The sequence below is a fragment of the Punica granatum genome, chromosome 2, assembly GCF_007655135.1.
Source record: "Punica granatum isolate Tunisia-2019 chromosome 2, ASM765513v2, whole genome shotgun sequence".
Lineage (NCBI taxonomy): Eukaryota > Viridiplantae > Streptophyta > Magnoliopsida > Myrtales > Lythraceae > Punica > Punica granatum.
Window position 1 is genome coordinate 1,670,650 of NC_045128.1, and position 15,419 is coordinate 1,686,068.

General features: G+C 40.8%; 1 protein-coding gene and 1 pseudogene across 1 annotated transcript; one reads left to right on the forward strand and one right to left on the reverse strand.

Moving 5' to 3' along the window:
- Window positions 1-1,092: 1,092 nt before the first annotated feature.
- On the forward strand, window positions 1,093-5,706 carry LOC116197473 (annotated as a pseudogene).
- A 35-nt stretch (window positions 5,707-5,741) lies between these two features.
- LOC116197471 (paired amphipathic helix protein Sin3-like 2) lies at window positions 5,742-14,450 on the reverse strand. Its single transcript, XM_031527628.1, has 24 exons — window positions 14,184-14,450; window positions 13,998-14,073; window positions 12,940-13,158; window positions 12,661-12,841; window positions 12,479-12,577; window positions 12,160-12,333; window positions 11,771-12,071; window positions 11,514-11,650; window positions 11,150-11,225; window positions 11,040-11,069; window positions 10,767-10,939; window positions 10,288-10,442; window positions 10,004-10,131; window positions 9,638-9,892; window positions 8,817-9,344; window positions 8,444-8,520; window positions 7,761-8,342; window positions 7,572-7,669; window positions 7,190-7,328; window positions 6,964-7,116; window positions 6,690-6,853; window positions 6,495-6,606; window positions 6,229-6,402; window positions 5,742-6,107 (listed from the first exon to the last, which is right to left on the reverse strand). Exons 2-23 carry the CDS (start codon window positions 14,069-14,071, stop codon window positions 6,256-6,258), a joined length of 4,002 nt encoding a protein of 1,333 aa, XP_031383488.1. The 5' UTR covers window positions 14,072-14,073; window positions 14,184-14,450; the 3' UTR covers window positions 5,742-6,107; window positions 6,229-6,255.
- Between the last annotated feature and the right edge of the window lie 969 nt (window positions 14,451-15,419).

Consider the following 15,419-nt stretch of genomic DNA (forward strand, 5'->3'; position numbering starts at 1 on the left):
TCAAATGGAGCTTCCGGCGTGAAAAATATGCCAGTAATATCCTGCAACTTGGGTTTCCTTTTGGGTTCATTGTTCGTACGCCTACATAATAGGGTCAATATCATTCCGACAATTGACAATACGATACATTTGCTTGTGTGTCAACCTCTCAATCGCTCGGTCTTATATTATCCAACGAGGAGCTGTTTGGTCAGGCAACGAGTATGTAGTAATGGCAAATTATGATCCCATTACGCGTGAAATGAGCAATTCTACTTAATTTTTTTCTTATTTTATCTTGGGACTCTGTTTAGGCCTACCAGATCGGATATTGATTATCGACTTGGTGGATTTATATAATACTGTTCATGTTAGATGGTTGAAAATGTGAAGCCACTAAAGTACATGAAATTCAAAAGTGATCACCACTCCCATTCTAAAAGCTCAACCAGTAATCTCTCCTATCTTCTTCTTGTTCTTTATATATAAAGTCAACCAGTAAGTGCGGCTCTGTGGTGGTGGATCGGGGATTCAGTCCCTTGGGAGCTAAATTAACCTCGGAAAACTGGCAACGGATGTACAAGCAGATGCAGAATGAGGGCTTTCCTTCCAGTTATCCAGGTCCGAATTTATCCTTTGCCATTGTTTATACTTAGAAGATCTTTGACAAACTTGTATCATTTATATATTAATCCGCAAGAAAAATGTGATGACTAATTAACGACTTCCACAACAAGTAAGAAGTTCCCTATATAAGCTTTGGATCAAATCCTAATAATTAATAAGCAGCGGATTGAATCTTACTATGTGTTCATCATTAATTAATGATGCTAGTTGGAACCTGCGCTTGTGTTGGGGGGAAATGGAGGGAGAGGGCACAAACCTTAAAAGTCAAGCCGAAATCCTCTCATCAGCGCATTCTCTAGTCATTTTCAATACTCAATGATTATTCATTTTGTTTATGTTACATATATATATCTTGCTGTAGACTTGCATCATTATTGAAAATCTCTCTTGCACAATGCATATTCTCCTCCGATGCATTATTCTTTTAAGAACTGAATTGATCGTTCTGTAGGAGGACATGATTTGTTGTTGGTGGAGATAACTCGAGAGATGGGGCTCGAGAGCGATAAAACACGAGAGACTCAGATGAATGAGAGGAAGAACAAGAAAAAAACCTGGTCTCTGAGATCGGTCTTTATGCACGCCAACAGGGTGGACAAGTTTCTGATGGCTCTTGGACTCGTTGGTGCCGTCTGCAATGGATTCTCAATGCCGGTGGTGCTGTTCGTCACCGATCATCTCATAAACGCCATTGGTACTTCACCCTCATTGGATTCAGAGGTGTTTCGTGACAGTATGAATAAGGTCAATATCCGGTGCAGTAGGTGCTTTATACATCTGTTTATGTTCCTTTACTCCACCTCCATTGATGGAGGAAGATGTTGTTCTTTGAGCAAGTTACTGGTTGTAACTTACAAAATAAGCCTACTGATATACTGATACAATTATCGGTTGTGACACAACTCGCTCATTCTTCTCTGCTTGGCATCTGCATTGTTATTTTTAGCCTTCTTGGTATGGGTGCCCCTGTTGATTTGTTATTTAGATTATCTTTTCAAGTTACAATGAAAAGTTTCATCTTTGCCCCTGTGAAAAGAAGGTATCCTAAGATTTCTTCAATGGACATGATAAATTTAGAGGGCTACTGTTGGACGAGAACAGCAGAGAGGCAAGCTGCTCAGATGAAAGCAAGGTACTTGCAAGCAGTGCTAAGGCAGGACGTGGGCTATTTTGACTTGCATGTGACCAGCACATCTGAAGTCCGTGTCCAGTGACAGTCTCGTAATTCAGGACTTCCTTGCGGAAAAGGATTGGAAATCAAATACATGAGCTCCCTTTTTTTTTTTTACTCAAAAGTTCACAAGATCGATGTTGATGGTAACTCAAACAAGGTCCTGAACTTCTTGATGAATGTGTCACAATTTGCCGGGGCGTATATAGCAGCTTTTGTCCTCTGATGGAGGCTAGCACTAGTCAGGTTTCCCTTTTTTCTATTGCTTACAATCCCGGGACTGGCATAGGGTCGTACACTGATGAGGATAGCAAGAAAGATTCGGAAAGAGTACAACATGGCCAGTACCATAGCTGAGCAGGCTGTGTCTTCAATTCAAACAGTTTATGCTTTTGTGGGTGTGACCAAGACTATGTCCAAGTTCCCCGAGGTGCTTCAGGGGTCTTTGAAGTTGGGCCTCAAACAAGGCCTAGCAAAAGGATTGGCAATCGGAAGCAATGGTGTCACTTTTGCAATATGGCTTTCATGACTTACTACAGGAGCAGATTGGTCATGTACCATGGAGCTCAAGAGGGACTGTTCATGCTGTCGGAGCTTCCATTGCATTTGTTAGAGTGTAATTACATACCTCTCGACCTTCACTTTTTCTATCAGTCATATCTATTTTTGGCCAACTTCTAAGAGTCATATCAAATAACAGAGGCATGATATACGTAATTTTCTGGACAAGGCACTAGGATCCGCTCTATTGAATCTCAAGTACTTTTCAGAGGCATGTGCTGCAGGAGAACGGATCCTTGAGAGAGTTCCCACTATCGATCCCGACCAGGAGGAGGGAGAGATACTTCACAGCTTTACCAGTAAAGTTGAGTTCAATCTAGTCGATTTTTCTTACCCTTCAAGACCCCGAGAATACCATCTTCAAGGACTTTTTCCTTACTATTCCTGCGGGAAAGGCAGTGACTTTGGTTTGTGGCAGTCATTTCACTCTTGCAGAGATTCTACGACCCGCTAGAAGGAGAGATTCTTCTAGATGGAGTTCCAATCCATAAGTTGTAGATCAAGTGGCTGCGATTGCAAATGGGCCTAGTGAGCCAAGAACCCTCTTCGCAACTTCCATTAAGGAGAATATATACTATTCGGAAGAGAAGATGTGATGATCCAAGAGGTTACCAAGGCTGCAAAGACTGCTAATGCTCACAACTTCATAAGCCAGTCGCCATAGGGCTATGATATTAGGTCAGTAGACAACTTCGCAAGAACTGTATAATTTGTGTACTTTATTAAGACAAATTGTTTGAACTAAAGTTGTGTCCATAAATATAGACTTTGTGGTTTGTTTGATGTTGTGTCCATAAATATAGACTTCGTAGTTCACTGTTTGTTTATGGTAGTCGTAAACAGTTCTAATTCTTTAGGGAAAAAAAAAAAACTGATCCCACACCACATGGTAGGTTGGAGAGCGAGGTGTTCAGTTGTCTAGAGGGCAAAAGCAGAGAATAGCCATAGCACGAGCAATTATAAAATTTCCTTGAATCCTCCTGTTGGATGGAGCCACCAGCGCATTGGAATTGGAATCGGAACGAGTAGTTCAGTTCAGGAAGCATTCGACAGGACTTCGATCGGCCGCACCACTCTCATCATAGGCCATAGACTCCACAATCCGAACTGCTGATATCATTGCAGTCATCCAGCGTGGCCAGGTAGTCAAGGCCGGGCCCCATGAAGAGCTAATCCAAAATCCCGATGGCCGTTACACTGCATTGCTTAGCCTCCAAGAAATGGAGAATGAAGAGATTCTTGATAAAACCAAGCCAGTAGCAACAACCTATTCTTCATCTTCTATACTCAGCATGAATCGTGTGAACAGTACAAGCAGCCGCAGGCTCTCCAAAGCAAGCCGCTCCAGCTCAAATAGATCAACCAGAGCAGGTCAATCTTCCCTGAAGCCCGAAGACAGATTCAAGGAGAAGAAGCTTCCAGCTCCGTCCTTTAGAAGACTAATTGCATTGAATTTACCAGGAGTGGAAGCAAGCGACTTTAGGGTGTTCCAGCGCCGTGCTGTTCTGGGATCCAGCCAGTTTTTGCTTTCACAATGGGGTCAGTGATCTCGGTTTCCTTCCTATCGGATCATGGACAAATGAAGGAGAAGATAAGGATTTACTGCCTCTGTTTCTTGGGATTAGCAGTCTTCTCCTTTATGATCAACATTATACAGCATTACAACTTTGCATGCATGGGATGACACTTGACAAAAAGGCTCCGGGAGAGCATGTTCTTGAAGATCCTCACATTTGAAGCAGGTGGTTTGATGAGGACGAGAACTCAAGTGGTGCTATATGCTCAAGACTAGCAAAAGATGCAGCTGTGGTACGCGTTCTAACTCGTCACTACGTCAACAAAAATTATATTCATGGTATTGGAGCCTGGGTTCAAATTTAACATTTTAGCCTGTTCAGCAAATAATACTCATTTATTATGTGTTGCTCTTGATGCAGGTGAAATCTCTAGTGGGTGACCGTATGGCTCTTCTTCTACAAACCTGCTCTGGTGTAGCTATTGCCTTCATGACGGGTCTGATCATTGCGTGGAGGCTTGCAATTGTGATAATAGCAGCCCAGCCGCTTATAATCTTGTGTTTCTACGCCCACGAAGTTCTTCCACAAAGCCGTCAAGGCCCAGGATGAGAGCAGCAAGTTGGCTGCAGAGGCAGTATCAAACCACCGAACTATCACTGCCTTCTCGTCCCAGGATCGGATTCTTAAGATGTTCGAGAAGGCCCAAGAAGCCCCGACGAGAGAGAGTATCAAGCAGTCCTGGTAAGCTGGTTTGGGCTTGGGTGCCCTCCAGTTCTTGACAAAAGCCATTTGGGATTTCAATTTTTGGTACGGTGCCAAGTTGATCTCACAAGGGTATATTACACCAAAGGAGCTCTTTCAGACCTTGATGATACTAATAAGAACAGGCCTCGTTATATCTAATGCTGCGAGCATGACTGCAGACATTGCCAAGGGCTCGGACACTGTTGCATCGCTGTTTGCCACACTGTACAGGCAGACAAGGATCAAGCCCGTGATATGGAGGGCTACCAGCCCAGAACCATCAGTGGCGACATAGAATTTTATGAAGTAGATTTCGCCTACCCTGCAAGGCCTGATGTAGTCATCCTGAAAAACTTCTCCTTCAACATTGAAGCTGGGAAATTGACCGCGCTGGTGGGGCAGGGTGGGTCAGGGAAGTCGACTCTCATAGGCCTGAGTGAGAGGTTCTACGATTCCCTCAAGGTTGTAATATAAATTGATGGCCAAGATATAAAATCGTATCATCTTAGGTCTTGGAGGAAGTATATACTGCACTGGTTAGCCAATAGCCGACCTTGTTCGCTGGTACCATAAGGGAAAACATTGAACACGGCATCTCTGGTCACATAACCGAGACTGAAATTTTAGTGGCAGCAAAGGCAGCTAATGCCCACGAATTTATAGTTGGGCTTCAGGACGGATATGATACCTGGGGTGGGTACCAAGGAATTCAGCTCTCGGGAGGACAAAAGCAGCAAGTGGCCATCGGGAGGGCTATACTAAAGGAACCAAGGTTGTTGCTGTTGGATGAGGCAACAAGTGCCCTCGATAGCCAGTCGGAGAGGGTCGTGCAGGATGCGCTGGAAGAGCTGATGAAGGGCAGGACAAGCATGGTCACGGCGCACGGACTGAGTACTATATACAACTGTGACCTGACTGCTGTGCTGAATAATGGCAAAGTAGTGGAGGAAGGCAGCCATTCCTCATTGTTAGCGAAAGGCCCAACAGGCGCCTGCTATTCGCTCGTGAACCTCCAGAACACATACAACTCGGGCACGAACTTGAATAATTTCTGAGTTATATATATGAATGAACTTTGGGTTTTGCACAAAATAGATCGATGATGAAATTTCCAGGCAAAAGTTGGTAATGAAGGGAGAAAATGGATGAAAATGTCATATCACGTTTCATTTCATCTGATAATAATCGTAAGTGTGACTACAAGATCGACTCTGTTTCCGACTGGTGAAATAAAAATTCTCAAGAAACCAAAACTAAAGAACAAACCTATTTACACTAATCAACATCCGAAAAGCTTTGTATACACAGATGACTGCAGAAGAAGCTGCAATTTTTTAGCTAAATCCCTTCTGCAAAATCATCATCATCTGTTAAGATCGAGCCTATACAGCGAGCAAAGAGACCGTAAAAATATAAGGATGTCAGCTTCAGAGAAACCCTTCTATAGAAAAAGACCGTCCTAATAGAGCCTCCATGTATTTGACTGACTATGTCAGTAAATTTAGTACCTGCAGTAACATACATAGATGTCACCAGAGAGTTCTAGTAGCATGATCAGTTGATCAGTCATAAGTACTATGGGCCCTTTGTCGGAAACAAGCAGAGGGAATTCAGATTTCAAAGATGTACCTTCTTTTTTCTGCTGAAAAGCAAGCACTAGACTGCTACCACCGCGGCTGATAAAAATCTGTGGAAACGCTGAACTCTATCGAGTTTGCGAGAGGAGTACTTCTCCCTCAATATACCCCTCCGCTTACTTCTCGGACGAAAGAAGAAATCTTCAGTGTCCAGAACGTAGGAGATCTGCTTCAAGACAATAAGTGGGAGAACTTTATGTATGTAAGAGAGCAATGCAAACAAGTCTTGATCATTAAAATTGATGGAACCTGCCGTACCTTTGATGAAATGCAAGCGATCTTGCATTCGAGGCCATTGAAGAGTTGAATGCCGTCCAAGGCTGCACATGTTGCAGAGTTTTCATCCATTCGAGAATACTTCCATTTGTTTCTGCATATCAACCAAGACCTGATTTTAGCACTTGATCATCAGATAGAGTATCATATTGTTCAGTTTGTAATGCTGGTTATTACCTCTGAAGATAAACGTCCCTTGGCTCCTTTCTGCTGGGCACGGCCAGAAGAAAATCGTTGAACAAGTAGGCACCGAAATTTGGTTCAATAGAAACAGCAAAAACCTCAGGCTTTTCACTGGCATTGTCCATCAACTGAATAGACAACCCAGGAGGATCCAATGACTGAAGGAAAAGTGGGGAAGAAGAATGAGCTCCAATCTGCGCTAGAATGATAATGGAGCAGAGACTTTTGATCTCACAAATAATATCCACAAGGGACAGATGGAACTTACGAATTTCATTCGGTAAATATTCTCGTCATGAAGAAAGACACGCACATTTTCGTAGTAGACAGAGTCAATGAACTTAACGCGCTTACGGCCTTTCTCGTATTCATACAGCTGAAGAAGCTTATTATCCATGTCATCGGTCGCAATGAGTTGAAGCTGGAGCAAGAGCTAATCAGTAGCCGGGAGAAACTATTGCTACAAAGGGAAAGGTAAAAGGCGGAGAAAAAACCTGCTTCACCAGCTTGTATATCAATTTATCTAATGTAAAAAGAATATACGACTGGTTCCCAATTATAGCTCGGCATTCGTCTTCAAACTTTGCATTGTCAATTGACCCATCAAGAAGGTTGTACAAGGCGGTCATAAATCTGCAAAGCACAGATATAAATATATTAATTAATAGAACGAGCAGACTAGGCCATGGCAAAAAAATACTTTCCACTTCCCAATAGCCCACAACCATTTCTTAACTCGTCGTATGACCAGGGCTCTGTGAAAAGGCCCAAAGTCATCTGGATCCATAAAGAGTGTTCACAGACTCAGCATTTGCCTTTATAGCTGTCGTAACTCAAGGAGAAAAAGGCAAGCTAATGAAGACAAATATTACAAACCTGTTATAAGGATCAGGAGAACCCGTTTCCTCTGAAGTTCTCTGCTTTTCAGTGCAGGCTGAGTTGGTTTTAGCAGACAAAATCCTCTCATACAGAGCCTGCCAAATGAAAGGGTGCAAATAATTTAAGGGCCACTTCACAAATATATAAAACTCCGGGAATGAAACAGGTTCCTCTTCAATTCCTTGCCTGATGGAGCCTAAAGAGAACATAGAAATCATCATTGGCATAGAAAATTCGTGAAGAATCCCTCCTTTCGTCAAGCTGATCAGCCTGGACCCGCTTTGAAAGAGGCTTCACTGATGAGAGAAACCGCTCCGAGACAGGCAACATTATCCCATTCTCTGCTCCACAGTGAGCATCGTGCTCACCTTCACTCTCAGCCTTTGTATCAGCCTCATCGTGATCTGCTTCTTCGTCCTCCTCCTCTTCATTGTCCTCTTCATGAGAGCACTCATCACTCCCAGAGACTTCACCACCTCTCTGAGAGACATTGTTCTCGCTATCTTCATCATCAGCTTCTGCGCCATTTCCTCCTCCCCCACCTTCCCCATTGGTGGATTGATTTTCCTGCTCATGCTCTGGCTCCGATACAGATTTCACATCATCTTCTTTATAGTCTGTAAAATTCTCCTCGAACTCACCTGTAGGAGATAATTCACCCTCTTCTTTCTCGGACTTGGGAGGTTCGGCAGAATAGTCATTACGCCCGTCAAATTCATTTTTATGCTTAAGCAATGTGTCCCAGCTTAGGTTTGAAAGGAGATTGACCTAAATAACACAAATCCGGGATTTATACGTTGTATAAAGTAAAAGAAAAAGGCTGGAAGACTAAACTCCTTAAAAATGCTAGGAATAGCAGAGCCTCAAACCTCATTGTTAGCATTGACTTTGGATTCCTTGCCCTCACCAGGAGGAATACTAGAACTGGAAGGAGTCACTCTAAACCCTTGAAACCAAAATCAAATCACAAAAGAAAATAAAAATTTTCAGGACCAAAGCAATCAGAACATATTTAATGAATATTGTATATTAAGCAATGACATGACTGTTCTTTGCAGAGCCAATAATCAAGATTTCTAACTGTGAAACCAATTCAATTGATAGATCTAATGGCAATGCCATGCTTATCCACCTTTTGACATTTTTTACAGGAAACCTGCTGGTTGCTTGAGTGATTAAAAGGTAAAACAGAAGAATGGGGGCATGTCTAAGGAGCATTTGATTGTCAGGTGTCACTCATACCTTTTGGTTCCTTCTCTGGAAAATGGACATTAGAACTCGAGACATCTTTGCAGGCACGCTCTGATTCCATGCAACTTTTATCTTTGACAGATACATCCCCATTTGTCAATACTGGTGACTGGTTCTCACCTTTATCCTTCTCAAATTTCAGTTGCTTCGGATTAATATTCGCATCGGGACTTACACGGCTCTCACCTCTGCCCACAAAAGCAGAGGAATTTGCCATTCCACGCGATGTTTTTCCAACTTCAACTATTCCCTTACCATGAGATCGAGAAGGAATGCCCAGCATTGGCTCCAAAAAGGTAGTCCAAAGCCGCATGACTTTGTTGAGCTGTTCTTTTGTGGAGCAAACTTCTTCACATGAATACTGGAAAATCTTGTACAAGTCCTCATGAATTCCCTCATCTAAGTACGAGAACTCCAAATGTGCAACATGATTTGGCCTGTTTCCAGAAGCAATGGCTTGCAGAAGGTCATCCTCTTTTTGGTGCTTCTCTTTCAGCTCTTTAATTTCAGCTACCAAAGCTGTTTCCAAAAGTTGCCAAAATGGGGCACATGGAAAAAATAAAAAAACCAAAAGTCCATCAAGGGGTTGACATTCATATATAACCAAATATAATATTTTCAGATTAAGTAATTGCTCTAATTGTTGGGTAATTTGCATAGAAAAAATATCCTATTTGGCGATGAAAGCAAAAAATTTTGCCCAAACCTAGGGAATATCAAAGGAGAAAAAAATTTAAATGCATCTTTTAGATGAGGATACACAGGCAGGATAAACTTTCCAAAATCAAGCAGAGCTTCATCATCAAACTTACTTTTTGTGCTCAGGTTCTTCGAGTCCTGCTGCTTGAAATAGAAGCTGCGGTGGTCCAGTGATTTGTAATGGTTTTTAGCATAAACATCTGCCCAAACCTTATTAAAATCTGATCGGCATTTCGTCCACTCCTCCTGTTTTTGCTTGAGTCGAGTTAATATGACAGGCAGAGCAACATTGGGATTTCTCCGCAGGATGTCCATCACATCAAGTCCATGGTCCCCATATAATCTTTCGATGCATCTCAAATTGAGAGCTGCAAGAGGAAAAGAGAGGGAGAAAAAAAAAAAGAGATTCCACCAGAATTTACTGAAAAAGCTTCGGATTATTAAACATTTTACAGGCACAATAAGGTGATTTTACATACCACTGAAGTGATTCTCGACTTGAAGCGGACTCTCGAGATTATTTTTATTCTCACTGATGCTATTTAACAATTCCTCAACATGCTTAGCAGTCGAGCTCACAGACTCTATCAGCATGTCAAGCTCAAACCTAGAAATAATAAATTATATTGTGATCATTAAATGTTAGAGACAATGGAGGGATTGCAACAAAAGTACATTGTAGAAAAGAACATGCATGTTGAATTGCATCAAAATAGATGAAATGCCAAAAGGCCCCACGACTTCTGCTTAAGAAAAGATTTACCTATCGTCTTCACATCTGAAAAGACTTTCTTCGTACTGATTCCGACGCATATGTTTGAACGAATAATCCTCACTACCCGAAGTCACTGATACCCAGTGATCATTCAACACTTGAGCACCAAGCTCTGATCTTTGGCTTGCAGAGGGAATTGGATACTGCAGAGCAAAAGAGCATTACAAAAAATAATAAACCCATTCATATAATTAATAAGCTATAGAAGTAATACCGCAACGTTCCCAAACACGAGAATGAAGTCCTAGGAAAAGAAAACTAGGCACCATTTGTTTCCGAAGATCTGGCAAAACATTTCCAGCTAAGCAATATTCTTCCTAAAAGATGAAGTAGAATAAGAAAGATATATGCATTGTATTGCACTTCACAAGAAGTTCTATAACCAACTCAATATTATCCCTTCTATTTATCATGTTCAAGAAATAGAGAAAAAAACTGTTTTGAACAATCACAAAGGGCTTACGTACATCATCAGGGAGAAGTCGGTAGCTAGGAGTACAACGTTGACAGTCAGAGAGGTCAAGCTCTTGGATGGACTTCAATAAGTACTCTGATCTTATTGTGTCTTTCTTCCCTTCAGCTTCAAGCTTGTGCTCAACCTTTGTTGGTTTATGCGAGTGTGAATCGTGCGAGAGAGATTCTGTGATCGACAAATTTCCAGAATGAGTCAGGGATGAAGGGGATGGGTCCTTTAAGATGAACCCGAGAAAATTGAAGGTAAACGGATGGTAGTTACATACTCTTGCTCATAACGCCGGCAAGAAAACCATCTGCAACATGAATTACAATTTACTATCCTTAAACCAGAAGAAAAGCACAATAAACTAAACCAGCTCAAGTTATTACGTACCAATATTTTCACATCGCTCTAGGAATTCATTGAATTCATTCATAAGATCTGGATGCTTTCCAAGCAAGTCAGTCACCTGAAATAATGTATGAGATTATCATAAAATCTGCAATAACTCATAAGTGCAACTGACTGTTTAAAAAAATTTAAAAGGAAAGAGGGAAACTCTTCCTGAAGCTCCCAACCTCTTTCATCAGGGAAAACTCTAGACAAACTAAAATCCCAACTCTTTGCTATATTGCTAAAAACAGAATGAAAATCAACTTGAAAATTTATTAAGATAACTGCCATCATTTAAGGAATCAATAAAGTGGAGAATTGTGCATGTAGGGGGTGTATAAAAGAGAAAGACAAAGAGTAATACCAAATTTTGCAAGTCATTCCTTTTAATGATCCCATTGCTGTAGATGTTAAGCAACTTAAGAAATGCCTGGTAATCCTCTGCGCTGCATAACCTTTCCTTAACTTTCTCGCAGAACATGAATCCTTCATTGTACATCCCTGCACATCCATCACAAAGCCAAATATGAAAAGATGAAGACAAGCAAAGCAAAATATGTCAACGACAACAAATGAATAGAGCATATAATTATGAGGTCCAACAACTTGAGATTTACCAACCTTTTAGGGCGTCTTTGTCATCATTGAACGGGTAGTTAGAGCTCGTCCTGAAGCCTTCAACCTTTCTAGTGTGTTTTCTCTTTTCATGTACACGGGGTGAGTTAAAATCCCGATTGTCATGCTCAGACTCTCTATCATCCACTTCGACAGTTCTCTTATTACGATTAATATCCTTCTCAAGATGCTTCCTCTGATCCTTCTGCACCTTCAGCAATGCTTTATCATCATCAATATCAGGACGATCAACACTAATGTCCCGATCAGTATGAGAGCCAGTAGTCCTATGTGGACGGTTCCGATGCTGCACCAGTAAAAGATAAACTACTTTTTCATTCATAAGATCTGAGAAAAAGAATAGGACTGATAGGATAGAAAGACCGAAACATTACCTTGTCCACATGCAGTGGACGAGCTGCCAACTTTGCAGAGTTGCGTTCACCAGGCCGTTGAAACAAATTCCGGTTAGATGGAACATTATGAGCTACAGTTGTTGGTGAGTTCTCGGGTAAGAACCTCGTGAACTCCTCCAGCAAATCAGGGTGGTCATCAAAAAGGGCAGCCACCTGAATTATAAGATAATAAAGAAAATTATAAGATAATAAAGAACAAATCAATAAAAACCACGGATACATACCTCAGAAAAGGTACCAAAATCATGAAGCCAGCACATCATGGCAACCAGGTTTTTCTTTCGAGCAATTTATTTACCTCGTTGTAGACCTCATTTATGTCCTTGTGCTCCTTCCGGTACATATTCAAGATGTCTAGAAATGCTTTATAAATGTGTTCATCATTTTGGAAGCGTTTCTGCAAAGAATAAATTGTTAGAAGTCATATGCAAAACCTAGATACTGACAAGAGTCTATACATTAAAAAGTCAACTTTTTTACCTTAATCTTGTTGACAAAGCTGATGGCTTCATCGAATTCAACAGTTTTCTTTGTTGGAGCTTCATCCTCATCCACGGTAATTTCATAACCCTTCGGTAAGAATGTATTGAATCCCAAAATTAAATTGTTATGCCCCTTGAATAATTCCTTTACTCTTGCAATGACTCCAGCAGTATCAGTTCTAAACCACATTAGAAAAATATATGAATCAACCAACTGATCGTAAAATGCAACTCCGCCGTCAACACAAGAAAACCTTGCAAGGAACAACAACACCACCTTTGAGCCTTGAAATCTTTCATGACCTCCAGGAACATGTCATACTTTTCCCTTTGATCTTGGAACATGTCCTTGACCTCCTTGAGATATGTCAATGCATCATTGGTTGTCAATTTCTGAGAGGCACTGCCACCTCCTGCCAGGCCGCCACCTACGCCGCCACCTCCACCGCCGCCGCCGCCGCCACCTCCTCCTCCTTGGACTTGTGATTGCCCATAGCTTCATAACAGAAAAATTGTTTACCTTAATCGGTGATTTGACAGAACTTGTCAGCTTAAAAAACCAATCTACATTAGAATCTTGTCGGAGAATAGATTTAGTTCTTTACTATAATTCTGAGTAGCAAAACAACTATATAATATCGAGAGCCCGAAATGTGATCCTCTTTACTATAATTCGAGTAGCAAAAGAACTGTATAATTTGAGAAGCCTGAATTAGAACCACCAAAGCAAAAGATAAAAGTGATCCAATCAGAGTTCTTAGTGGCATCACGGGCAAAATTTTGTAAATCCATTCAACCCTTGAACTCGCACATATAGAAATCAAAACGTAAAAAAAGGCACTGGAATGCCCCTGTACTAGGAAAATTACATGAAAAAATATCGCATGAGCGATCATATTGGCAATTAAATTAAATTATTAAAATTGTTCAAACTAAACCCACATGGCAAGAAACTTTGCGGAACTCTACTAAGAGCTCGTCATAATCCACTACATTCCCTTGATCCACTATGTGAAAGAACTGACACCAAACGAGACACTGATCTCACTAATTCACAAGTAACCTAGCCCAATTGCTAAGTACTACGAACAGTTTAGGGGTTACATAAGAGGGTTAAAGATATACCCCGAAAGGCAACCGCTCGAGAATTAAGAGTTCATTTGGCGAATCCCAACACGCAATTAAGATGTTCATTGATCAGCAGCGACAAAAGAATTGTCTGTTACGACAGCGTAGAATTATATACAATAAAATGCAGGAATCTTTCTTTTCAAGCGACAGGCATTCAATCGGCGATCAAATTATCTGCTGTTTTGAATAAAGAGAGAAGCTTACGATTCACACCTCGAAGAACCAAAGGGACGTTTGAATTGGGAGCCAGGGTAGGCGTCTTCTCTTATTCTCTTCATCCCTGCAAGCAGAATGCAGAGAGAGAAAAGCTCAGTCCTTGAACCAACCCCAACGGAGCAGAATCAGAAGGGAGACAGAACCCATGTCATGAATTCCGAAATCAAACTCAACCGTGCAGTTCCCCAGCTCTGCTGCGGGGTGTGAGGCAAATTGAGGAGCAGATCTCAGTGGAGGGGAGACGGAAGAGGCTCTGATCGCGGCGTTGAGGGACCAAAGCACATGGACTACGTCTCTTTACGAGGTTTTAGAGAGGAGATTGGGAGGGAGAAGAGAAGGGGGAAGTGGTTTTTGGTTTTTGTAGCAGAGGGAGAGACTACACCAAGGAACGAATGAAGCAAGCAAGCGAAGGAAGTATTATTTATTCGAGGGGCTGTCCGGGTGTGGGAGAGGAGAGAGAAGAAGAGAGAGGCGAAGTGAAATTTGGTACGCTGAATGAAACTATCCAGTCAGAGTCAAAATTAATACAATTTCGCCCTTTTTTTTTTTAGCTTAAAAATATTGAAGCTATTTATACATATATTTTTGAAAGATTTTATCCTTTTTAGTTTTTATTACCATTTTTTTAGATTTTATTCAAAAAAATATTAAATTTGCTACCTTTTGGTTAGGGACTGCAGTGGATCTTTGCAAATGGGTACCAACCCCGAACCCTTAAAAATGATTAACAGGTTTTACGCGTTGGATACCGTAGAGTTTGAAAAAAGTTCAAGATTTTATCTCGATAACCCGTCCCAAATGCATTATGATTGAACTTATTAAACTACCCTTTATATTATTCATATTTATAAAGATAAATTGCATTGGTGGTCCAAAAAATTTTACAAATATTTCAATATAGTACAAAATGTTTTTTTTGCTACTTGATGGTGCAAAATGTTTCAAATTTGTTTCAGTATAGTATAAACCGTCATCTCGCCGTTGACCCCGCCAAGCCGTCCTTTCAAGATCTGTAAATTTTGTACCATCATGTAACTTACGTAAAATATTTTGTACTATTAAGTTACAACTTCAAAACATTTTGCACCATCATGTAACATCCCACAAAAATCGATTTTGCACCATCAGCATTTGCTTGACGGTTTCAATGGCGAGATGACGGTTTGTACTATACTGAAACAACTTTGAAACATTTTGTACCATCAAGTAGCAAAAAAAACTTTTTTGTATCATATTGAAACATTTGTAAAACTTTTTGGATCACCAATGCAATTTACTTTATTTATAAAATAACCTTCTTTACTATTGTAAATTCATAAATGTTGTAGTTTATTATTCTCAAACATGTTATGAACTTATAAGTGTGGCGGTTTGATGTTCTCAACCATGTCATAAATTTATGTAAGTATT

Bases quoted from the DNA above. Each gene is read 5' to 3' on its own strand.
- LOC116197471 (XM_031527628.1), bottom strand. From the start codon at position 14,071: ATGAAGAGAATAAGAGAAGACGCCTACCCTGGCTCCCAATTCAAACGT. The intron at 13,159-13,997 runs GTAAGCTTCTCT...TCTGTTATGAAG, and splicing joins GGTTCTTCGAGGTGTGAATC to CTATGGGCAATCACAAGTCC. The intron at 7,670-7,760 runs GCAAGGAATTGA...TTCATTTGGCAG, and splicing joins TTCTCTTTAGGCTCCATCAG to GCTCTGTATGAGAGGATTTT.